Here is a 24,778-nt window from a genome sequence, read left to right as displayed (position 1 = left end):
CTGGTAGAAACCCACCTCTGGCTATATCCTAGTCTTCATGAATGCACATGGCTGCTCTTAGAATATTTTGCTGAAGGAATATATCTGTAAATGCAACTTTGTTTTCTTTGTGTTCATATACGTTCTTCAGAACTATTTCTGTATTCAAGTTAAATTTGAAACATTATCCTTTAAAAAAAATGGGTTATATTGCTTCTGTCTTACATTGCATCTGTGTAGAGAGCCACTTTGGCCTAGTGATTAAGGCACCAGGTTAGAAAGCAGGAGACTGAGTTCAAATTCCCCCTTAAGCATGAAAGCCATCTGGTAGAAGGAGTCACTCTCCTTCAGCCCAACCCACCTCACAGGACTGTTGTTGAGGGGAAAAAGGAGGAGGAAAAAGTATGTTAGATATGTTCACCACCTTATTTGTAAAAGTAATAAAGGTGTGATACAAATAAATAAAATAAAAACGAGGAAAGCAGGATCAATAAGCTATTGAGATCAAGGAAAGGGTATTTTAATTAGTCCTCGACGTACGACCAGTTGTTTAACAGCTGTTCAGTTACGTGGACTTTTAAAGCGCTACTTACCGGTTTGTTCCATCTGAAAGTTACAACTGCCCCATCCCACGGTCATGTGATCATGTGTTGGGTAACTAGCTTGCATTTATGACTGATTGCAGTGTTCTTTCATCATGTGACTGGTTTGTGGATCATAAAAAATATTTTAAAAGAGCAATAATCTATTAAAAGAGTGGGGGAAGGGCATGTTACAAATTATGATTGAAATCCCAGGTTCTATTGTGATTGTAAGTCAATGCCTATCCATAACATACAAAACTTGGGTCTTCCAAGCAAAATATTAAAGTGCATCTTCAACATCACTGGACTTTAATAGAAGCTGGCACATCATTTCATATAGCATATCTAAATAAATATCCTATATTGACAATAGCCCTTATAGGTTTTATATGACCCTAGCCTGTTCATCTGATTGCAGGGGTGTCAGACTCGATTTCATTGAGGGCTGCATCCAGGTTGTGTTTGACCTCAGAGGGTTGGGTTGGGTGTGGTCATGGTGGGTGTGGTCACGGTGGGCATGGCTAGCATGATGCTATTTGTTCGTGGGGCGCCTGTGGCGGGCCAAATGCTCGGCCAGTGAAAACAAGCTCCCAAGCTGTGTTTTCGGCTGCGACAGTCTCCTGAAACCCTCTGCCAGCAAAAACAGAGCTCAGAAGGGCCACCCACGCCCCTCTTCAGCTCCATTTTCACTAGCAGAAGTACCCCAGGCCAGCCCTGTGCTGTTTCCAGGGCGGCCCCATGGGCCAGATCTAAGCACCCCTCAGGCCGGATTCTGCCCCCGGGCCTTGAGTTTGACACCCCTGCCCTAAAGTTTTAAATTTGTAATATTAGTATCTTAAAATGTTCTAGCCACTGCATGAAATAAAAGCCACTTGAATGTTTTGATGCATTTGTTAAAGTAAAAAACTAAAATATAATCTACTTCATTATACATGAATCACACAGGCAGGCGACATGATAACAGTTATAGATTTTCAAGACCTAAATTTGCAAAAATATTTATTTATTTATACAGCTGTCCATTTCAACAAGTAACTCTTCCTATTAATATTAAGACAGAAACTGTCTCTATTATTGCTATTCTCTGTATTGATACAAGACTTGAAGTAAATTGTTGATTTATTCCATCAATTCAACCTGTTAATAATAGAAAAGCACTAGGCATTAAGTTACTCTTTTCAATAATGCTGCATAATAATGCATAGCAAATAATATTAACTTATTTTACTCTGTGTGTTTCATTGTTTTATGCTGGATCTGACTTCTGGTGATCTGAACTTTTGAAAAATACATCAAATACAGTTTACGCGATTTCTCTGTGATTCACCACTTGAGGTATGAAATTACTTTTAACACTATATCTTTGTATTATTTAAATACAACATACAGTTTCTTTTCAGTATCTAAAGTTTGCTACTATATTTATAATACAGAAAATGTTCTCAGTTCCACTAATTTAGCATTGAATTATTTTTGTTATTGTTGATTTAATTCTTTGAGTTTCAATTGAAAAGGATTGATGAGTTTTATATTTTTGTTTATTTTATGAATACATTACTTAAGGTTGACGTGCAGCTTGATATTTTTATCTATCTGTAAACCGTTGATGAGCTTTTTGTTACTTAATAGATTTTCATATGCGGAGATCTATTAAGCACATATTTTAACTAAAATATTGATATCTGTCTATTTAATTTATATGTCATCCATCTTAGTGCCAAAGGATTCTGGGCAGTTTACAAATACAGGCTAGTGATATGTTAATCTGACTTCAAAGTAAAGCAACAATTATTATTTTTTTGGACAATAGGTGATATAGATGATTACTAGGAACTGTAAACAGAATTCTATGGCATGTGTAAGTGAGGGAATGTCAAAATGAGTATTCCATTGGTGCAATATGAATTTAGCCCCCTTTGCATTTATATCTTGAAATCACATACACATACATAAAAAGTGAAGCTTGTACTGTGATATTATCAGACTCTGCAAATTCCTCTGACTGAGGGATCTGATCAATGCATGTTCAATAAATTGTATCTACTTGGAGATACAATTCGATATAATCATAAGATAATGCAGCAGGATGACAAAGTAACCATGGTATATTGGAAGATCTGCAAGAAATAACATATGCCTGAAGCAAGAATTGATGGGACCAAACCAAAGAGATACAAATGTAGAAACCAAAGTAGCATTCAAACAGATAAGCACCTACTACTACATAACACTCCAGACTTAATAGTTGGTGTGAAGAAAGACAAAAAAGTCTGGATAGTGGACATTGCAATACTTGGAGACAGTAAAAGAGAAGGGAAAGAACTGGAGAAAATCACAAAATCTGTAAATTTAAGTAGAATGACAGTGGCAAAATAAAGCAAAAAGAGTATTTATTTTTTTTAGGATTTAGTATATTTATTTTCATTTTCATACACTCACATGTATACACCATACAGTATTAAACAATAATTGCATCAATTCCTCTTGTCAACAATGCCCCAGAAAATAAAAGCCCAATATACCTCTTCCATTCTTCATACACCTCTTTCTTCACCCACCTTCCAACTTTCTATCTTCCCTCCATCATCCCCCTCTACCCTACTTCCCCTCGCCCTCTACCACTCCTCTCTCCAGATCCGCTCCCCCCCTTCCTTTTCGCCTTTCCCCCCACCCTCTCTCCCATCCCTCTCTACCCATCTTTCTTCTTCCCTACTCCTCCTCTCCTTGGTGTATTTCCACTATATATTGATGTACTTGGCTTATCCTATTTTTTTAAAAAAGAATTAAAGAAAAACAGTACACATGTGAAGTCACATTGCATTGAGATCTAACACATTGTGTAAGATATATCCCTCCCTCCCCCCACCCTCCCCCAACCCCCCACCTCCTCCCCCCCCCGACTTCCCAGAACCCGTACACGGTATAGATTTTTAACAATCACAGTCTAAAATCTAATGAGAAAAATAAATAAATAAATTAATAACATCTCTACATTGATCTTAGCTTCTTCTTGCTAAGCTAACTTTAAGCAATTTTGATTTAAAGCAAAAAGAGTATTAATAGGCACCATGGATGCAATCCCAAACACACAGAGAGCATCATTGACATTGACAAAGTCACCATCAGTTAATTGGAAAAAACAGCTTTATTTGGAACAACTTAACATCCTGGGACAATGCATTTACACCCTCAAACCACAACATTGGCCTATCCCAGGTCTTAGATACACACATACACAAAACAGACACAGACATACCCATAGTATTTGTCTTCTTGTTCAAGTTTAGTCTTTCTGATCTCTACAATTTACCCTAAACAGGTTCAATTGATGGCCAATCTTTTGCTGATTTTATCTACATAACATTCTTATACAACCATGAGTGGCTAATTTTGTGAATAAACTGAGCTGCTTAAAGCCTCAAGATCTTTAATTATTTTTTCAGATAAAACTGAATAGGTTACATCAGTTAGTGATTAGCAATTTAATCCTTCCCAGGATTTATTGCTGTGGAATAATTGGTACAGATGGCTATATGTGATAAATGATGGTGGAATGAATTTACAAGGTAATGCGATATGAGAATTCTTAGGGTTGTGGTGAGATTTCTTGTAGACACACACACAAACACTTATAACTTATAAAGCCCCTCATGGTATTGGACCTGGGTACTTGAGAGACTGCCTGCTGCCAATTACCTCCCAAAGACCCGTTAGATCTCACAGGGTCGGCCTCCTTCGGGTTCCGTCCACCAGCCAATGCCATCTGGCTACTACCCGGGGGAGGGCCTTCTCTGTAGCAGCTCTGGCCCTTTGGAATGAACTCCCCACGGAGATCCAGACCCTCACCCCTCTCCAGGCCTTCCGGAAAGCCATCAAAACCTGGCTGTGCCGGCAGGCCTGGGGTTGATGAGTTCCCCTCCCCTCTCGACTGTATGGCTGTGTGATTTTCGTGTATTTTAATCATGTGTACTGTGTTTATGTCCCCTTTCCCCCCTGAGTTGTTCGCCGCCCTGAGTCCCTCCTGGAGAAGGGCGGCATACAAATAAACTAAATACAAATACAAATACAAATATTAGTAGGAAACGTATCTTATATTTATAAAAAGGGAACATTTAGGGGATTTCATTGTATCTGCATATTAGAATGATTTAACTTGCAACTGTTTATAAGAATATATACATATATTCGGATGGCACAGTCTTTTTTATTACTTTATTGGTAAGAATCTTTGGGGGCAGAAATGGAGTGTAATTTTGCAGAGGACCTTCGGGTTCTGTCTTTGGATCCATAGTTGCCTGCCATGTTTTGATAGAAATTCAAAACACGTACAGAGGTATTTATGGAAAGAGGGTTCAATATGCTGTTTGCATCTATGTGATCAAAACTCTACCCATTTTATACATGTATCAAGAGGTTCCACCACAAAACCACGGTAGATTAAAGCGCGCTCGACGAAAGCGCGTACCTGACGTCATCACAGCGCGACGAAAACAGCACGCTGTGAGCGGTAAAGTTAAAATTAAAGCGTAAACCTAAACCTAACCCCCCCAAACCTAACCCTAAACCTAACCCTAAACCTAACCCTTAACCTAACCCTAAACCTAACCCTAAACCTAACCCTTAACCTAACGCTAACTCTAACCCTAACGCTTAACGTAACCCTAAACTAACCCTAACCCTTAACCTAATCCTAACCCTAACCCTAACCCTTACCTTTACGTGAAGCGGCTTGCTTTAAAAGCTCTTTTTAAAGCGGCCTTTTTTCTCCGCGGTCGTATTTGTCGCGCTGCTGATGACGTCAGGTACGCGCTTTAATCGGGCGCGCTTTAGTGGACCGCGGTTTTGTCGTGCCACGGTATCAAGAAATATGCAAAAAAGAGGAAATGGTATGACTGCAGAGTTGCAGCTGCCATTTGACTTTCTCAATCCCCCTATGCCTGATTCTGCCAAACTTTTATTTATTTATTTCCATTTGAATGCTTCTTGATTCCAACCAACTCTGGACAGTTGACAACAATAAACACATAAAATAAGAATATAGAATATTAACCAAAACAAGTGTAAAAATGACAAAATAATTGCAATCCAGCAACCAAGTAAAAGATACCTAAAACATCACAATGTCCCATTCAGCCTAGCCCAGTGACTAAATAAGGATTTCCAGACTATCATTACAATAGGAGTTGAGAGGATATTGGTGGACCTCCTTCCAGAGGGTCACATCATTTAAGGAAAAAAAAAGAGAGAGAGAAAAGATTTCCCCAAATCCTTAAAATCCTGGCTTACCCATTCTTCATTATCACTCCATCAGCTCCAGTATCTGAACAGCCAAAAATACTAAAGTGCAATTCTCTAGGCATTAAAAGGCTGTCTGGATCTGCTTGGGGTGGGGGGTGGGGGGTGGGGGGTGGGGGGAGGCAAGTTGTGGACTCGGTTTAAAAAGCTGTTTTTACAATGTTGTGACCAAAATAAATACTTGAGGCATTTACACAGCAAAGAATAAAAAATAAATAAAGAATGGTTTTTTTTTCTGTTTTGCAAAAGATAAATTTGACGTTCACAAAGCGGAGCCTAAAAGGATTCTTATGCTTGAGCACTTTTATTTAAAAAAAAACAAAACACAAATATATAAATTTAAAAAAAGCCAACAGTTTCAACATTATATTTAAAAAAAAAAAAAAAAACAGAGAACCCAGCCTGGAGAATTAATGCTAGTTTAAAGTCAAGGTACCTGATGACTTAATATCTAATAGTTAAAAGAACTTTTTTCTCCATCTTAAAAGAGTTAACTATCACATGAGTATAATGAAATTGTCAAGTTAAAGTAATTGCACCAGTAGTTTGAGATGCTGCGTTTTGAACAAAGCCATGTGTGAAGAGTTTGTTGTTTTCCTTTGCTAGATCTACCCTTACTTTTTTTTTACATTTCTCCAAGCTATGAAGGCTAATCAGAATCATTAGACTTAATAGGAAAAAAGCTTTTATCACTCGTCAAGTAAAACAGCAGATTATTTTTCTTCTTTTGTATAGCTGTAGGCTTGCTTATGTATACTGTGTATTTTTAACTTATGAATCTTGAATTAAATTTTGTATGGCACTGCTTGCATATGTTTTTGATTAGATGGCTCTGAATAAAAAAGTGTTGCATATTCAAGGCCATAAAAACTTTTGAACTACATATGCCAGTTAAAAAGGGTACATCTCCCTCTTTTTCAATATAATACATGCACGCATATGCCCAAACCCAAAACCAGATTTGAACACTTTGGAAGTGTACGCCTTCATACTATTAATTTGAGCCTCCTTTATATGCACCCTATTTTCTTACAGCACTGCCTGTTAGGATCATTGTTTTCAGTTGTCAATAACCCAGAAGACTTTGGGACATTGTGGGGAAACCCAAAATAAAAATAATTATTGGAATTATATTTCAACAGATTAGTTTTGTTACCTTTAATGGAATATATTGACCTGTGATCATTTTACATTCTGACATTCAGGATAGCTTCATATACCTTGTCATGTACAGTTGTACCAATTATGTGTTTATGGCAGTGTTTCTCAACCTTGTCAACTTGAAGATGTCTGGACTTCAACTCCCAGAATTCCCCAGCCAGCGAATGCTGGCTGGGGAATTCTGGGAGTTGAAGTCCAGACATCTTCAAGTTGACAAGGTTGAGAAACACTGGTTTATGGGACAGGAGAAGTCCAAAGTATTAATTAACTGAAGGGTATTTTTTACCATCCTCCTTTCTTTAATTTAAATGAAAGCTGGTCAAAAATAATTTTAAACAAATGCTTATTACCTTCTTAAAAATTATAAAGTGACCAATATAATGTATTGTAGCCTTGGAAGTAAGCTCTAAAGAATTTCTTAGAGCTTGCACCCAAGATTTAATTAATAGCAATAGCAATAGCAATAGCAGTTAGACTTATATACCGCTTCATAGGGCTTTCAGCCCTCTCTAAGCGGTTTACAGAGTCAGCTTATCGCCCCCAACAGTCTGGATCCTCATTTCACCCACCTCGGAAGGATGGAAGGCTGAGTCAACCTTGAGCCGGTGAGATTAGAACCACTGAACTGCAGATAACAGTCAGCTGAAGTGGCCTGCAGTACTGCACCCTAACCACTGCGCCATCTCGGTTCTATAGGCTATAGGCAGAGTTTCATAATCTGATAGAGATGTACTTTAATAGGAGACCAACGGACGATAATATCAAAACAAAGACAGAAGCCTTCTAAGATTAGTGGAGCAAAGGAAAGTGTTGGGAAGATTGAGAACAGTGGCTTAGTAAGATATGTTTATGTCAGTGACTAAGAGTAGGGAGGAAAGGGGTTGAGAAGATTGTGTATACTGTGTGAGCCAAGGTGGCGCAGTGGTTAAATGCAGCACTGCAGGCTACTGCTAGATCAGCAGGTCAGCGGTTCAAATCCCACCGGCTCAGGGTTGACTCAGCCTTCCATCCTTCCGAGGTGGGTAAAATGAGGACCCAGATTGTTGGGGGCAATATGCTGACTCTCTGTAAACCGCTTAGAGAGGCCTGAAAGGCCTATGAAGCGGTATATAAGTCTACTGCTATTGCTATCAGATTACAGTTGCTGAAGGAAGGGGAAAAAGCTACTTGGCTGTGGGTAAGCTGTTGGAATATACTGCACTGGAAACACATAACAGCTTTGCTCTACGTGCCCCATCCAGATTTTATTTTATATGAAACCTCAAGTCAGAATGTTCCAAGTTTTGGGTTCCACCAAATTAATTGGCTGACTGAATGGTTGCTCTAGATTCTGAAACAAACAATTTTCACAAGTCTTAAGAGTTATAGAAAGGCAAATTTTAGTTGAATGTTAAAGAAAACTTTCGAATGTTAAAAACAGTTTGATAGCAGAAACAATTCCCATCAATCGTTATTCTATCATCAATAGTTGGACACATTCAAAGAAATACTGACCACCCATTTGTTGCATATGGCTGAATTTGGACCACTTTGCTAAGTATGGAGTTAGACTCAATAGCCTAGCTGCCTCCAGTAACTTAATCAGATACAATTCAAATTGTCAAGATATTGCCTGATTTAATAATTAAGGAATTTTGGGGTAGAATAGTATCTAAAGTAATTGGATTTTAAAAAGGGTTCCACCACAAAACCGCGGTAGACAAAAGCGCGCTCGACGAAAGCGCGTACGTGACGTCATCACAGCGCGACAAAAACATCGCGCTGTGAGCGGTAAATTTAAAATTAAAGCGAAAACCTTACCCTAACCCCCCCAAACCTAACCCTAAACCTAACCCTAAACCTAACCCTTAACCTAACGCTAAACCTAACGCTAACCCTTAACCTAATGCTAAACCTAACCCTAACGCTTAACGTAACCCTAAACCTAACCCTAACCCTTAACCTAACCCTAACCCTAAACCTAACCCTTACCTTTATGTGAATCGGCTTGCTTTAATTTTATTTTACTTTCAATTTAATTTATTTTTAATTTTTTTCGTCACGCTGCTGATGACGTCAGGTACGCGCTTTCGTCGAGCGCGCTTTTGTCTACCGCGGTTTTGACGGGTCACGTTTTAAAAGAATGGCTTGCTGATGGTTCTTAAAGGTTCTCTAAAGACAATGACTTTCTTCAGTGGGTAATAATGGAGGGACGGAGGAATTCAAAGGGGAACTTGAGTTTTTTTAAATTCTCATTGTGTCTTAGTTGGAGGTCTGCAAAAAGCAAGAATCTGGAGAAAAGGATTTCATATGTTTGTGCCTAAAAATCCCCAGGGGAACTGGAACTAGTACAGTTTTCAAGGTTCATTTAGTCATGTGAGGGATCATTTATTTCTTTTATGTGCTGTTGGCTCAGTGGTGGCTTTTTTAATCTGTTCCAATTCTGCAATTCTTACCTCTTTGTTTCTTCAGACTACTTGCAGATTTCTCAGTGCTAGCTTTGGGGCAGATCTCAACTTTATGCAGCTTGTTACAACTAAATTCTCTCCAATCCTTATTTTGTTATCTTTTATTTTTTTTAAAAGCATAATTTTTCTACTCTACTACTATCTAGCACTGTATAATCCAAGACAATTTAGATCTAGTAACCCTGGTTAAAATTGGAGCCGTCCACTTAAAAGTTTATTCGGATGGAAGAGAGCTGTCTTATTCTGATACACCCAGATTCTAGGTAGAGAGCATCTCCTCATGACAACACTGGTAGTAGAATAATTGTCTAAATGAAGAAGAGCCACATCCAGATACCCTAGACTGTGGTGAGTGTGATTTCCAGAAGTTGTCAGTTAGTGTAGGCATCTCTTCAACTGGTTTAATTGGCATAATAAACTAAAAGATTATTGTCAATGAATTTTTCTGGATTGCAAGATGCTTTGGGATAAACACATATTTTCCTGGGATACATTTTTAAGGAGGAACCATTAGATAAAACAAGTATAACCATATATCCCCTGAAGTATGGTTTCTGAAAAACTTCTAATCCTTATTTGGTGACAACTTTAAGCTAAGAAAATTAAAATTATTTGAATATACTTGCTGGATTAATTAAATAAGCATACTGATTTTTCAACATTGGTCCAATCACAGTACACTCAGAACAATTTACATAAGCATAATTATATAAATTGGATTTACAATGGTAGACTCATCAAGTCTGTTTAAGCCAGGGGTGTGGGCCAGTTTCGGTCCATGAGGTGCTTAAATCTAGCCATGGGGCCAGCATGGAAATAGTAAACAACCGGTTCACACAGCCTCTGGGAGCCGAAATGGAGCATGGGAGTGCCACATGCAGATTCCCTTGTGCCCCATTTTTGGTCTGGATGGCCTCCTGCAGAACTCTGCTGGTCAAAACGCAGGAAGCCGCCTTCTGCAGGAGGCTGTCCAGGCCGAAAATGGGTGCAGGGGGAGGGGCTTTTGGCTGTCAGGGTGCTACAGAAGTCGTTCATTCTGCCCCGCCCCGCCCCCCAAGCCGGCTCAAGGAGAACTACAATGCTGATCTCGCCCTTGAAGAAATACAATTTGACACTCCTGATTTAAGCCGTTAAACCCAACCTTACTACATTTGAGAGATAAACTTATTAACTGCAGGTGATTATTCAAGGTGATTGCCTTGAATCAGTGGTGGCTTCCAGACCACAGTGCAGCCGGTACGCTGCACATGGGGCCGGGCATCCTAGACAGGCACACAAGCTGCGCGCACCTGCATACAACACTGCCCTGCGACACCCAGCTGCTTGGCGGAGGTTGCGCAGGCACCACATGCCGTGCGCGCGTGCACAATGGGCCGGTCGTGGTATTAAACGACCATAGAGGGTGGGCAGGCAAGTGGGCCAAACTAGCCACCATACCAGTACAGTGGCTGCGTCTCCCCGCTACTCCTGTTACAGCCGTACTGGGTCGTACCACCCGGAACCCACCACTGCCTTGAATGTTAATTTTTTAAACCAAAAAAAAAAGGTCAGAAATTGATTCACATACTGCTTTAAGCCTTAATTCAGGTTCTTGTGAAAGAACTCACTGTAACTTTTATTATTAGGAGTCTTTTTCTCAATATGTATGTATGTGTTTTCAAAGAATTTGCCTTTTTACGTGACCCGTCAAAACCGCGTTCCACAAAAGCGCGGTCGACGAAATCGCGTATGTGACGTCATCACAACGCGACGAAAAAGATCGAAAAATTGAAATAAAAATTAAATTACAGCAAGCCGATTCACATAAAGGTAAGGGTTAGGTTAAGGGTTAGGGTTAGGGTTAGGTTAAGGGTTAGGGTTAGGTTTAGAGCGTTAGCATTATGTTTAGCGTTAGGTTAAGGGTTAGCGTTAGGTTTTTCGTTAGGTTAAGGGTTAGGTTTAGGGTTAGGTTTAGGGTTAGGTTAAGGGTTAGGTTTAGGGTTAGGTTTAGGGTTAGGTTTGGGGGGGTTAGGGTAAGGTTTTCGCTTTATTTTTACATTTTTCGATCTTTTTCGTCGCGCTGTGATGACGTCACATATGCGCTTTCGTCGACCGCGATTTTGTCATCCGCGGTTTTGTGGTGGAACCCCTTTTTAAGTATCAGTTTTGTTGTATGATAAATATCCCCCCCCCTATTTGCTAATACCAATTTTAAGAAGTCATACTGAATAAAAACAAGATCCTTCTATCATGATTTTAATTTCCTAGGCAGAACATTCACCAAATGGTCCAGATTGTGGCTATGGTTCTTTCCACCAGCAATATTGGCTTGAGGGAAAACTAATTGCTGTCGGTGTAATTGACATCCTTCCGAAGTGTGTATCCTCTGTGTATCTCTACTATGATCCAGATTTTTCTTCTCTGTCTTTGGGTGTCTACTCTGCTTTAAGGTAAGATATGTACAAGACCCTTGTCATATTTTTGCACCTAAAAGTATTCAAGTCTCATCTAATGACATTTCTAATGCAGATAGTCTTCATGTAATGATCACAATTGGGATCAGCAAATCAGTTGCTAAGTGATGTCGTCACAAAGTGGAAAATCATGTCCCAGTGACTGTGCTTACAGATTTATTTCAGCTTTCATTTGTTTTAGAGGGACAGAAAGATACAACCTCAGGCAGCTGATTGAGCCCAAATGGCAGGAAGATTTCCTAAATTCAACTAAGAGCAAACTAGGTTAAAAGGGCACATGTCATAACACTTTCCCCCTACTCCCCTAGTCTTTGGAATGCTCATCCAAGCACTGGAAAATTAAGAAGAGGGCAAGAAAAAAAATTAATGTTTGTATTTACTTTTATTGGAGAAGAAAGAATTACAAGAGACTAAGTAGGCATACTATAAAGTGGGGAATACACATCAAGAGGAATGCGCTGGTCCTTTTTGTTTGCCTAGTGTAGGGGTGTCAAACTCAAGGGCCGAGGGATGGATCTGGCCTGTGGGGTGCTTAGATTTGGCCCATGGGGCTGCCCTGGAAACAGTGAAGGACTGGCCCATGGTGCCTCTGCCAGCGAAAATGGAGCTTGGGAGGGCAGCACGTGGCTCTCCGAAGCTCCGTTTTCACTGGCAGAAGGTTGCAGGAGGCTGTCGCGGCTGCAAACTGAGCTTGGGGGCCTGTTTCCCTGGGAGAGCACTCAGGCCACCACTGGTGCCCCTGACACGAGTGACATTGAGCTGGCCATGCCCACCCTGTCCATGCCGACCCCACGAATTCAAACACAACCCTTTTGCATCCCTCCATGAAGTTGAGTTTGACACACACACCCGTCCCCGTCCTCCCCTCCCCCCCCCCCCCCCGTGGCCTAATGGGTTCTGGGCTTCAAACCCTGAGCCTCTTAGAAAAAGCAAAGCTGTGAAGCTGATTAAACTCTCATCAGTTACAGACAGCAGCTGCCAGAAGACTAATCAGGTTCATAGAGCTGGACTTCACTTTATAGAAATCTGGAGCTTTGGAAAAAAACACTCAGAATTGATCACTTGTTTAGGCAAGCTCTCCACTCTGTGGGAGGGGAGAGGCCAGTTGGAGAACACTTGACTGTTATGGTGAAAACATGACTGAGATGCAGTTTCCTGCAGGCTTCCCACAACCAAAACAAGACATAAGTCAGGGAGGGCTCGACAGGGTGTGAGAGAGAGGTATGGCATGGATGGGTGTGTGTGTGCTCCAAAGGGGTCATGAAAGGTGTGCAGGACAGAGGGGTTGCGGAAGAAGAGCAAGACACAGGTTGGAAAAGGTACAAGGAGGTTGCAAAAGGCACAGGTTGGGGGAAGAGCATGAAGTAAGGGAGGGTTGGAGAAGGTACATATAAGTCACAGAGGTTGCAAAGGAGCTGTGATGAACGCCAGGAAAGTTTGTGAAGATGTGTAAATTTGCATGAGCATAAAAGGGATGGGGGGATCCTTACCCAGGTGAGTCAAATCAATCCCTTTTCTCTTTCTATATGGTATTGACACATATACAAAAGGGTAGGACTTTGATTTCCAGAGTTGTGGCTATCATCTTAACTTTCCTCACCAGCTCTCTTCCACAGATGCAGAAGGGTTTTCCCCCTTTCCTTGAAAAATGCTCTTCTGTTTCTTTTAGTTTCTCATTTAAAAAAAAATCAGATGTGTTCATCCATAGAGATAAGACTACAGGTTGATACAACAAATTATGATGTATACAGTGATATTTAGCAGACAATCAATCAATCAATCAATCAATGAATGTCAATTGCAATAACAAGTTCATTTAATGTAGTTAATAAGTGTTAACAGTTGCAATACTTTTCCCCCTAATGGAAATAATGTATTATTTGCCGATAAGCAGTATTTGGTGTATCTGGTGTCTCTCTGTGATTAATAATAAATTATAAAGTTTAGCTAAGCTCAGTGTGCTTTTATGTCTAAGTTACTTAAGAAGTCAGAAGATTGCTGGAAGAAGGAAGAATTGCCTATTATTCAAGAATGGACATTAAAAGTAGTAAACTTAGCAGAGATGGCTAAAATTTCAGCATATTGGAAAGACTATTCAGATGAGAAATACAAGTTGGAATGAAGAAGATGGATTGACTACATTCATAATAAATATTGGACTGAGGAATTTTATTTAGCTTATGAAGGACCAAGGAATGTTATAATTAATCTAAATTTAGCTTAATAAAAGGGGAGTTAAAGTACAAGAGGGAGGTAAGATGTTACAGTTAGTTAGCTTATGTTAGTGTATGATTGTTAAATGTTTATACCCTGTATTTTGCTCTGGGAAGTTGGGGGGAAGGAGGGGTGGCAGGGGGGTAGGGTGGGGGTGGAGGGAGGGAAGGGGAAAGGGAAATATTTGTAAAATTTATTAAAACTTTTCAATAAAAAAAAAGAAGTCAGCTTGTTAAACCATTAATATATAAGGGTGAATTCATTTGAGGATTAGTAATTCTTATGTAGAATTGCACACATAAACTAATTGAAGTTGCTAGGACTAGAAAACTCTTAGGAAGCAAGGAAGGCATTGGTTACATACAAGCTGCTACCAGCTTTATTCTGTAATTTTTTAATGAGCATTAATTCTACATTGGCATTGTTGTTGTTTTTGGCTAAGCATTTAAAGAATGCTATATGAGAATATCAGTAAACTTCTTAAAAATTAATATGATCTGTTAAAGATTGATTGGCAGATTCTTGACTTAAGTAGATCAGTAATCAAATAAGGACTCTTACTTCCTGCTACATGCTTAGTTTTAAAGTCTCTTGTGCCTCTGAGAATGTATCTGTTTATTTTCGTTTTCTAGGGACAGTATATAGAAGTTGATGTGGGCTAAATGAATTGTTTATTTTCTGAACAGTGTTCTTTGAAACAGAAATGACACTATTTCCTTTTGCAGGAATACTTAAATGCTTATAACCTTAACATATTTGATCCAAGGGTAATTATTTTACCTCCTGCAGAACCATCTCACAGATTTTCACTGTTACTGTTTTTATTTGATGTAACTGTTGAACTCAGTAAAGGTCTACCAAAATTTTCCAACCAGAGCAACATCTTTGTATAATATTGGACATGATAATAGTAGGCTCCCTTGTACTGCTCAATGACTACTTTGAGGATGTTTTACTAGTGAAGAACAACATAGGCTCTTCACAATGTTATAACAGAGTCAGAGGCCATGTAATTAGGTATAAAACTTCTCTAATCCAATCTATATGTGGTAGCACTAAGAAAGAGCTAGTACTTTGTAGGATGCTGTATTTAATGCGCCTTTTGTTTGATCAAGCTAACATTCATTATATTTCACTCCAGGCCATTAAATTTAAGAATTATTTTTCAATACAGGAAAACAGGGCAAAAGAAATAGTAAACTAGATTAACTAGTTTTGTGGCACTCTGAAATGTCCTTAGCCTTTATTCATTACTTTGTGGGGCAATGAGAAAAGCATTAGAACTAATTTGTCTTTGAAAAACAGTAATTAAGGTTATTTTCTGTAACAGTTTGATTGACTCAACCAAAGAACTATGATATCCTTTACAATCTATGTCAGATATTTTAAAATTAAAATTACCTAACTGCTTAATTTTTCAGTGTTTGAATATTGCTAAGGAGAATTAGAATAAGTATGCCTTATAGTTTGGGTTCATTCCCATTTCTGAGTATTGCTGGCAATAAAAATCATATCTGTAATGAATAGTAGTGTGATTTGCTGACATATGATAGCTATTGATTCCTTACATTCGAATACTATAGGAAGTTGTAAACAGTACAATAACTCAGATTACATAGTTAAAAACTATGTGAATTAGATATGTAACATTCAGAATATATGCCAAACATTTATTCATTCCTTGCTGTGAATTTTAGTTTGGGTCTTGGACTGAATTTAAAATCTGTATGTACATTTCTTTTAATTTTAAACATGAAGCACAATAGTTTATTACCAAAGAACAATAATTTACAACAGATTAGATATCTATGTCTTCTAATTTACGTAGTCAGTTGGAATCAGTATGAAAAAATCCACTTTTTATAGTCTTTCTAATTAATAAACATAGGTATGGAAGGGAAATGCTGTTCCCCTTGCTTTTTTTAGTTCTGCAGTTTTCTAAACTTTTGTTTGAAAACCCTGTACAGAATTGCTAAGGCCCTCCTTTCTATGAAGCCCTCTGGAACCTTGTGTATTGGTCCTGCCTTTACTTTGGGAATGTGGTTGGTAGTTCCTGCTGCTGCCACTTAAATTTCAGGAGGCTTCACCTGATGTCCACCCTGTAATCTTAATGAGTAAAAAAAATTAAGGTTCTCATACTCAGTGCTGCCTCTTAAGGAGATTAAAAATTCAAAATAAAATAATGTATCTGCTTCTGACTATGTGACATCAAACCTCTTTAAAAAACCTCCTGAATTACTCCACCCCCTGGGACTTTAATTATAAAAATTTAAATATTCAGTGGAGAGGAAGATAAATTACAGAGTTTAGCAGATCACAGTATATAGCAACTCAGAAATTACAGCGGAGACAAGAAAAGAGCAGCCGGTAGAGAGCTGAATCTGCTAATCTACCTGGAATATTATAGATCACAAGAAGAGGGTTCAGAACATTACAAGAAGATTCTGAAAAAAAAATTATATCTTCTTACATTGTAATATGGATGAAATTGAAATTAGATACTCCTTAATGTATGTAGAAAATTTAAATACAAAGAGGCTTGGTATAATGTTGAAAACAAAAATAAAATAAAAAGCATAGCAAAATTTCTGGTTTTGTATGTTAGACTTTCTGAACAATGACCTTTTCCTTTAGGGTTCTCGGACTTCTCCAGGAATCTTCTTGGAGGTTCCATGCTTTCTTCAGAGGATCTAACATCGAAAGCCTCTGTTCAACCTCTTTCCAGAATTTTCTCTTTTGTTTTAAACATATCAAACGTTTTTTTTTTCCTCTCCAGCATAATCTGAGACAGTCTTTGATAAACAACTGTATTTCATGGGAATATGGTTGAGCCTTCAATCTTATATTCAGGAACATTTATAACACCCCTATAAAATGGGTTCACCGACAAAAGGGCGAACAACAAAACCGCGCCCGACTAAACTGCGGTGATAAAACCGCGTGTTCTAAAGCATTCCAACGAATGATCGCTGAATTGCGCAGACAACAGCGCGACGACAGAAGCACGCTGTAAAACTAAACCTAACCCTAACCCTAAACGTAACGCTAACCCTAACCCTAAACATAACGCTAACCATAACCCTAAACAAAACGCTAAACCTAACCCTAAACCTAATCCTTACCTTAAGTTAAATCGGCTTTCGGTCTCCGCGCTGTAGTAAAGCGCCCTTCTGTCTCCGCGCTGTTGTCGCCGCGCTGTTGTCGCCGCGTTGATGATGTTGCGGTTTTAGCGACGCGGTTTAGTCAGGCGCGGTTTTGTCATTTGCCCTTTTGTTGGGTCACGCTATAAAATGTTTACCATCTTGCCAACTGATTCTTATTTCCCTTAGAAGGTACCACTTATATTAACTTACTTTCATAATCGCTTCGGTTCTCCATTTCTTTATAAGTGCCTGTATGAGGATTTGAGATACTTAACCCTCATGTTTGTTGGAACAATTTAGATGAAGGTTAAAACGCTAAATGGCTTTCTGGTACAAAGAGAACAGAATTTGGCAATCCTGCATCTTTCTTCCTTTTAAGCAGCGTAAAAGCAGCTCTCTGCAAGTGACTAATGTAATTGGCAAAACTGCAGAATGGCCTCCAGGTTGAATAAGAAAAGAAGGAAATACTGCACATTTTTCATCAAAGAAAAGGGATGAAAATTGAGTTAATACAGACAATAGTATTTGCTGCTCTTATGCAGATATTTGGGTAAATTTCTGTAACTAAATAAAAAGTTCTTTAAAATCATCTGGTTTGATTAAAAAAAATCTCTGAAGTTGCATTGAAAGTATTGAAATCTTATTGAATGCAAGGACTAGGCTAAACATCCATAGTTTTCTCAATAAAACTAACCTTTTTAAAAAAACTTTCAAAAATTTCCTATTAATTGCTTCACATTTGAGTTTCATATTAGCACAGTGTTTCTCAACCTTGAAGATGTCTGGACTTCAACTCCCAGAATTCCTCAGCCAGCATTGGCTGGGGAATTCTGGGAGTTGAAGTCCAGACATCTTCAAGTTGCCAAGGTTGAGAAACACTGTATTAGCATCTTGTCAGGACAACATGAAAAATTGTTTTTTTAAGTAAATTAGTTGGAGTTTTTAATGTAGGTAGAATCTGTTTCTTAAATGTAATAAGTTCTTAACATAAAGCAAATTTTAGGGCATTTTATTTTATTATATGTACATTTACTGTAGATCTATTTGTATTTCTGTACACAATTTATCTGGTATTATATTTTGATACATTTTGGATTATTTTTATTTTACAGGGAAATTGCTTTTACCAGGCAACTTCATGAAAAGGCCTATGATCTATGTTATTATTACATGGGGTTTTATATTTATTCATGTCCTAAAATGCGATACAAGGTAAGATACAATTTTAATTATTAGAATTTAGCCTGATATTTGATTTTTCAATACCATTAGGACAGATTTATACATTCTCAATATTTCCTGCTTTGCTTGGTCAAAAAGAGAGAACTACTATCTGCTTAGTTGTCTATAAATTGGCTGGTGCTGGGTAATTGGAGAATAAAGACTTTATATTTCACAAATAGTTGTTCCATGTTCCACCTATCAAACTTTTTTTTACATGAGGGAAACTTTCTAAACAGATCGTAATAATGGGTAAGGATATCCTATTCAACTGAAAAAGAAAAAGAAATCATGAAGACACACACACACACACACACACACAAACCTTCAGCATACTTAAAATAATTATTTGGTTTCTGGGTTTGATAGGTCTTCAGCCTAATCTAACAGGGACATGTTTATATAAGTAACATTTGAATGTTGAATAAAGTAAGGATGGCAATTACATTATTTTATTAGTGTAGACTCTATTTTCTTTCCCAGATCCTAGTGTTAATGTCCTTTGAGAGCTCTTTGGTTTGGCTAAAAAAAACTCACATCCTTTTAGTGTTAAGTGAGCTTTGCTTCAGTTGCTAAAATGCAGCGCTGTTTAAAAATGGGTTAGCATCTGCTGAGCAAGACAGAATATTGCCCTGACAAAATGGATTTTAGTGGCTCTCTATTCTTTCCATCTACAAATATAACTTTCTGTAATTGTTGTAAAGATCTGATGATCCAGTTTTTGGCAAATATTGTTAGCTGGAATACAGGTTTCCTAGTTTTGATTTCCGTGAGTCTGCTGAAATTATTAAAACCAATAAAATGTTGGTGAGGAATTGAAACATGGAGCTTATAAATTAAGTCCAAGGGATTTCTGTTAGATTCCCTACTCTGCAGGAAGATGCTTTTAGTAGATTAAACCATTTATCTAACTAGTTCCACATTGTCTATTCTGTTCTTCAATTCACATATTCATAAATACACTTCCTAAGTTTTTAAAAAAACATATTTATGACATACCATGCTGGTTCGCAATCTAATTCAGGAATACAATTTTTTCTTTAGTATCTTAATCCTCTAAGTTTTACTTTGTTAATATAATTCAATAGATTGAACGTATTTCATAAAACATGAATTACTTTCTTGTCTTTTTGAAGAACAAATTTTTGGAATATAATTCCATGTATTAATAGAAAGAATCCATAGCCCTGTAGTAGAGAAGTTGGCAGATAACAGTACCAGGCAACTTACACTTTTATTTACTTAGTATAGTTATAAAGCATCTTTTGAAAATTAAAAGCCATTTTAAGATCTTTAAATTGGATCTGTGGACAATGACAGCACAACATAACACCTACCAGACTAGATTTTTATGGTCAAGGAATTTCCCAAGATTTATTAGCATTTTGTACGTTTTCATGCAAATACATTTCAGTTTCATTTCCAGTTTTGCTTTTGTTTAACCAACTGTTTATCTTCTCAAAAACTTTTACGTTAGGTTTGTATTTTTAGAACAAATTATAACTTATGTGAATATAGTAGAATTAAAATTTCTGAAAATATATTTCAGCATTCTTAAAAAATGATATCACTTCAACAGAACATTTTAAGTGAACTTAATTTAGAGTTGCAGAAAGACAATAGAAAGTGTGATTAGTTTAACAGATTAAACCCAGGTTATTATTGTCATGAGATAGCTTGATATCAGAATGGATTCCAAAAGGTTAACGAAGAAATAAAAGGCCAATTCATCTGTGATTAATTATTACATTACTTTGGATAGGCTGTTGTGATAAGCAGAATGTACTTTTTGAAAGTGCTTGAGAACCAATTTTTGTGATTTGAGTTTTGCGATATTCAGCAGCTTGAAAGGTTGTGCAAGGAATGTTAGCAGTTTTAATCTCTTGAGCCCTGGCTCCTTCATAGTTCCATGACTGTGGAATTTAGTTAACCTTTTTCGGTAAATTAGCTTTGCTGCCTAAGCAGAAATGGAAAACCATAGCAGAACAGAATCCATACAGGATGCTTGTTTACCTATGATCTCCTGCTCAAAGCTACAATTGTGAGCCTGCCATTGTAACACTGAAAAGATTGCAAATCTTTTGCAAGCCCTAACACAATACAGCTTTCACTTTGTGTCTTCCTGAAGGATTATTTGGTCAGCATAATTGCATTTTATATTTTAGCTGATTTAAGATGAAAATCAACTGTTTGGCTCATGTACTGATAGAGTCCTGTGGCAGCAATGACCTATTACTGGACTGCACAAACATTTTTTAAACGAAAAGCTGCAATAATTGTTTTGAAATTGTTCTTGAATAACACAATTGAGTGGGTGAGAACACTCAAATATACAACTATTCTGTTGTACAACCCAAACCTTACAGACTTAAAAATTATACCATAAAAAATAAAAATTTAAATTAAGCAAAGGAACAATATAATCTGGGTGTGGAGAAAGTGAGTATGGCCCCGTGGTCTGCCAGAAGTCATTGTTATGAACAGGAAATTATTTTGGCAATGCAATAAAATCTGTGTTTTATAATATTTATTGCATGGATTTCAGTTAAAACGGCTATGATAGGTCAGATTGTAGGAATGTGAGATAAGTGTCATATAAATTGAATAAATAGGTAAGTAAATTGTAATCACAAAGGTGCTATTAAAAAACCCTTGGATGGGAAGCTAAATATTTTCAAGGAAAAACACAAAGAAAGTCCTGTTGCTTTTTCAATGGCACCTTGAGACAACCATGAGTTGGATGACTGAGAATCTCTATAGACCAGGGGTCTGCAATGTTAAACACTCAAAGAGCCATTTGGACCCATTTCCCACTGTAAAGAAAACACCGGAAGCCACGAAGCCTGGGTGGACATGGCCAACTCAATGATAAATGAAGCTCTTTCATCCCCTCTTCTGTGGTTCCCTATCGGCTGAACTCACCACTGGCTGGCCCTGCCCCTCGCCCTCCCCTCCCAATCACTTGTCACCTGAGAAGGTAAGGACGACTGCGGGGGATGGAGATTCACTCCCTATTCCAGAGTGGAAGCAAAGCGGGTGCTTCTTCCTGCCCTTGTTGGTGCTGTGCACACCTCGGTCACTCAGGGAGACGCATGACTTACCTTCCACCCCAAGACACTGGCCCAGCCCAGCTGTGGCCAACGCCGCTGCTATTGCCACCTCCATGGCCTGTCCGCTGCTGTTGCAGCACCTTGTGCAGCACAGTTAAATTTAGCCCGCTTCCCAATGGGGGAAGACGGCATCCCCTTCTCCTTCCGGAGCCCATTACGATGTAGAATATTGGCCTCAGCCAGACCAGGCCAGTGTCTTGGGGCGGAGAGCAAGTTGCACGTCTCCCAAAGCAACCGAGGTGCATGCAACACTAACAAGGGCCGGAAGAAGCACTCATGAGATGAGGCAAGTACAGCGGCATTTGCTCCCACTCTGGAATATACAGTGAGTCTTCAGCTCCCGCCGTCGCCCTTACCTTTTAAGGTGAGGTGAGGAGAGATTGGGAGGGGAAGGTGAGGTGCGGGGCCTGCCAGTGGCTGGTTCAGCTGGCAGGGAGCCACAGCAGGGGGACGAAAGAGCCGCATGTGGCTCTGGAGCTGTGAGTTGCTGACACCTGCCATAGACAAAAAAACTGCAGGATAAGTGCAGTAGAAATTTTGCCTGACCCTTAAACTGACATAGCTTGAATTCTTTACATATGAGGAGTAAATGAAAAGTGATCCTTCGACTACATAACTTTAGATACAATTGGCATATTTTAATATACGAACCAGGAAAATAATCCTTGAAATTAGCTCTTTTGTTACCTGCATTTACTTACCATAATGTCTACCATTAATTGTACACTTCTGCGCATCACGGATAGGCTTCTAAAGCCTGAATGAAAAAACTTTGGCTCTTCAATCAGATCCTGAAGGTCCTTTTTGCTTATTTGACACAAACATATGCCCTTCTCAAAGTATTCCTTCTGTTGTGAGAAAAGATGGAAGTTGCATGTAATACAATGTAAATTGCATGGAATGACTGCAGTTGCCTCTTAGATGGCATGTGACATGTAGCATTGCCATATGGCAGTGGAATTTCCTCTTGTGCTTCTGATCTCAGCTTCTTGTTATTTTGAATGTTGCAGTCTAACAATCTGAGTTAATAGTGGTGCCAGGTTTAATTCCATGCGAATAACATCATATATCTAAAAAAAAACCTTCCTATAACGATAACTTCTCCTGCCAAAGCCAGACCGTTGCATATTTTTCCTCAAATTTATTTATTTGTTTGTTTGTTTAAAACGTTGATGTAGGCTCCCATCTTCTAATCAGCATTGGGTGGTTCCTAATCAAGAGTTAAAACATAGAAAACCATATTAAAACTGTAAAACTAAAAAGGAACAACCATGCCAAACTCTCTTCACAAGGGACTGGGGATGCAAACCTTCAGGCAGCACTTGAGAGTGGCAGCGCCCGTGCCCCTGGGATTGAAATTGAGGCTGGGGTAGTAGCAGCCAGCTGAGACTGTTGTGGGTGAGTGGAGTTCAAGAGGAGACAGTCCCTTACTTTACTCAAGCTTGGATGTGGGAGGACTTAGGTCAGGATTGATTGGGTTTGGGCTAGGTCCCCATCTAACCAGCTGATGGGATTCGGTTAACAATGGCAACTGGGATGGGCGGGATTGATGTTGCTAAGCAGTGTGGTCACATGACTTGTGCTTAATACCTGCATCACTTAGTGACAGAAAGTTTCACAACTGATGACTACCTGTACATGCCAGAGCTTCTAACATGATAATATTGACCTCTGTCAGAGAATTACAACATTGGAAGGGTTATATTCCATTCAAGGCTCATATGTTATTGATTCCTTGAGGATAATAATGCTAATCTCTAGCAATTGCATCAAGAAGAGACCATTGTTTTGTAGTCATAGCTACTAAAATATCTTGTTACAATATGGAAAGATTCTTAATTAAACCTCAGATAACTTCATTGTCGAAGATCCGAGACCACCTACTGCCACCGGTAGCCTCCCATCGTCCAGTGCGATCCCACAGAGTTGGCCTCCTCAGGGTGCCGTCGGCCAGACAGTGTCGGCTAGTGACCCCCAGGGGCAGAGCCTTCTCTGTGGGAGCGCCTTCCCTCTGGAATGAGCTGCCCCCGGAGCTTCGTATAATCCCTGACCTCCGGTCCTTCCGATGCGCCCTAAAAAGTTGGCTTTTCCAGCAAGCCAGCCTGGCCCGAACAAAACAAAATAAATTATTGATTACTGTTAATTTTAATTCTTTTTAAAAAAATGTCATTGTCAATTTTAATTGGGTTTGGGATAATTTCTTTTTAACTTTTGTATTATGTGTTTCTTTTAATGTTGTACGCCTGAGTCCTTGGGAGAAGGGCGGCATATAAATCGAATGAACCTAATCTAACCTAAGATGTTGCGATGAAATCAAATTTTAAATGTTTGCTTTGTTAAATGTCACCATTAAACTCATGTAAGATTTCTCATGTAAGATTTCTTAGATACATAATATCTTAGAAATTCTATATATAATATATAATTCCTGATATCCTAACACAGTAGTTTTGTTCCTATATATGTTCCTTTTCCTATAGTAAAGTTTTCTACAAGTCGAGGTTGATTACTGGTGACTTTATGGACACCTTCATATTGTTTACTTGTCACCAGTTGTTAATAGTTTCTGCCTTCTGATATTTAGGGCTTTTTAATGAGACCAACTAATACACTAAAAGTATCTTCAAAGGGTTTTCTATATGTGCTATCCATTATATGTTTGATGTGGCATTCCAAGAATGGGCATCTTTCACCGTTAGCCTCCAGATTCTAGAATGCCCTCCCTAGTGAGATATGCTTGGAACTAATATTGGAACTAAAATTTTGGTATATTCTTTTAGGCCATAAATATTTTAAATCCATATATTACATAGATTTAGCCACTGATATTAATTTTAAAAACATTTGATTTTTATCTATAGTAAGCTGTTCTTCGAAAGCTTGATTTTGAAAAGTAGTACACGGATTTAAAAAATGAGGACTGTCAACCTTTTCTTCTGCAGATACTGTGGTATACAAGTCCTAGAAAATTCAGAAGCATTTCAGTAATCATAGATTATGAGACTTGCATTCTAAAACTTCCAAAGGTTTAGGTTGACTAGGCCTGTCCTGAAAAATGAGCTATCCTCTGGGCTGTTGTAATGAACTTTGTGTATGCCCTACATAACCCTTCCCTAATCATATTTGTAAGTGTGTATGGGGCAGTGTGAGGTGGGGGAGAATGTAATATAT

General features: G+C 38.5%; 1 protein-coding gene across 4 annotated transcripts in view; it reads left to right on the top strand.

Annotated features, from left to right (window-relative positions):
* The window catches only part of ATE1 (arginyltransferase 1), a 78,991-nt gene that overhangs the window by 25,217 nt on the left and 28,996 nt on the right, over nt 1-24,778 (top strand). For all 4 annotated transcript variants that reach the window (XM_087725915.1, XM_087725914.1, XM_087725913.1 and 1 more), the window contains 3 exons: nt 1,866-1,898; nt 11,714-11,895; nt 18,389-18,488. In XM_087725915.1, coding sequence (XP_087582041.1) covers nt 1,866-1,898; nt 11,714-11,895; nt 18,389-18,488 — 315 coding nt within the window. The remainder of the gene's footprint in view (nt 1-1,865; nt 1,899-11,713; nt 11,896-18,388; nt 18,489-24,778) is intronic.

Source organism: Thamnophis sirtalis, unplaced genomic scaffold (assembly GCF_051295495.1).
Source record: "Thamnophis sirtalis isolate CommonGarterSnake01/CBP01778 unplaced genomic scaffold, rThaSir2_p1.2 scaffold_11, whole genome shotgun sequence".
NCBI classification, from domain to species: domain Eukaryota; kingdom Metazoa; phylum Chordata; class Lepidosauria; order Squamata; family Natricidae; genus Thamnophis; species Thamnophis sirtalis.
Note: the sequence above shows the minus strand (reverse complement) of the source record. Positions and strands in the feature narration are given on the sequence as shown.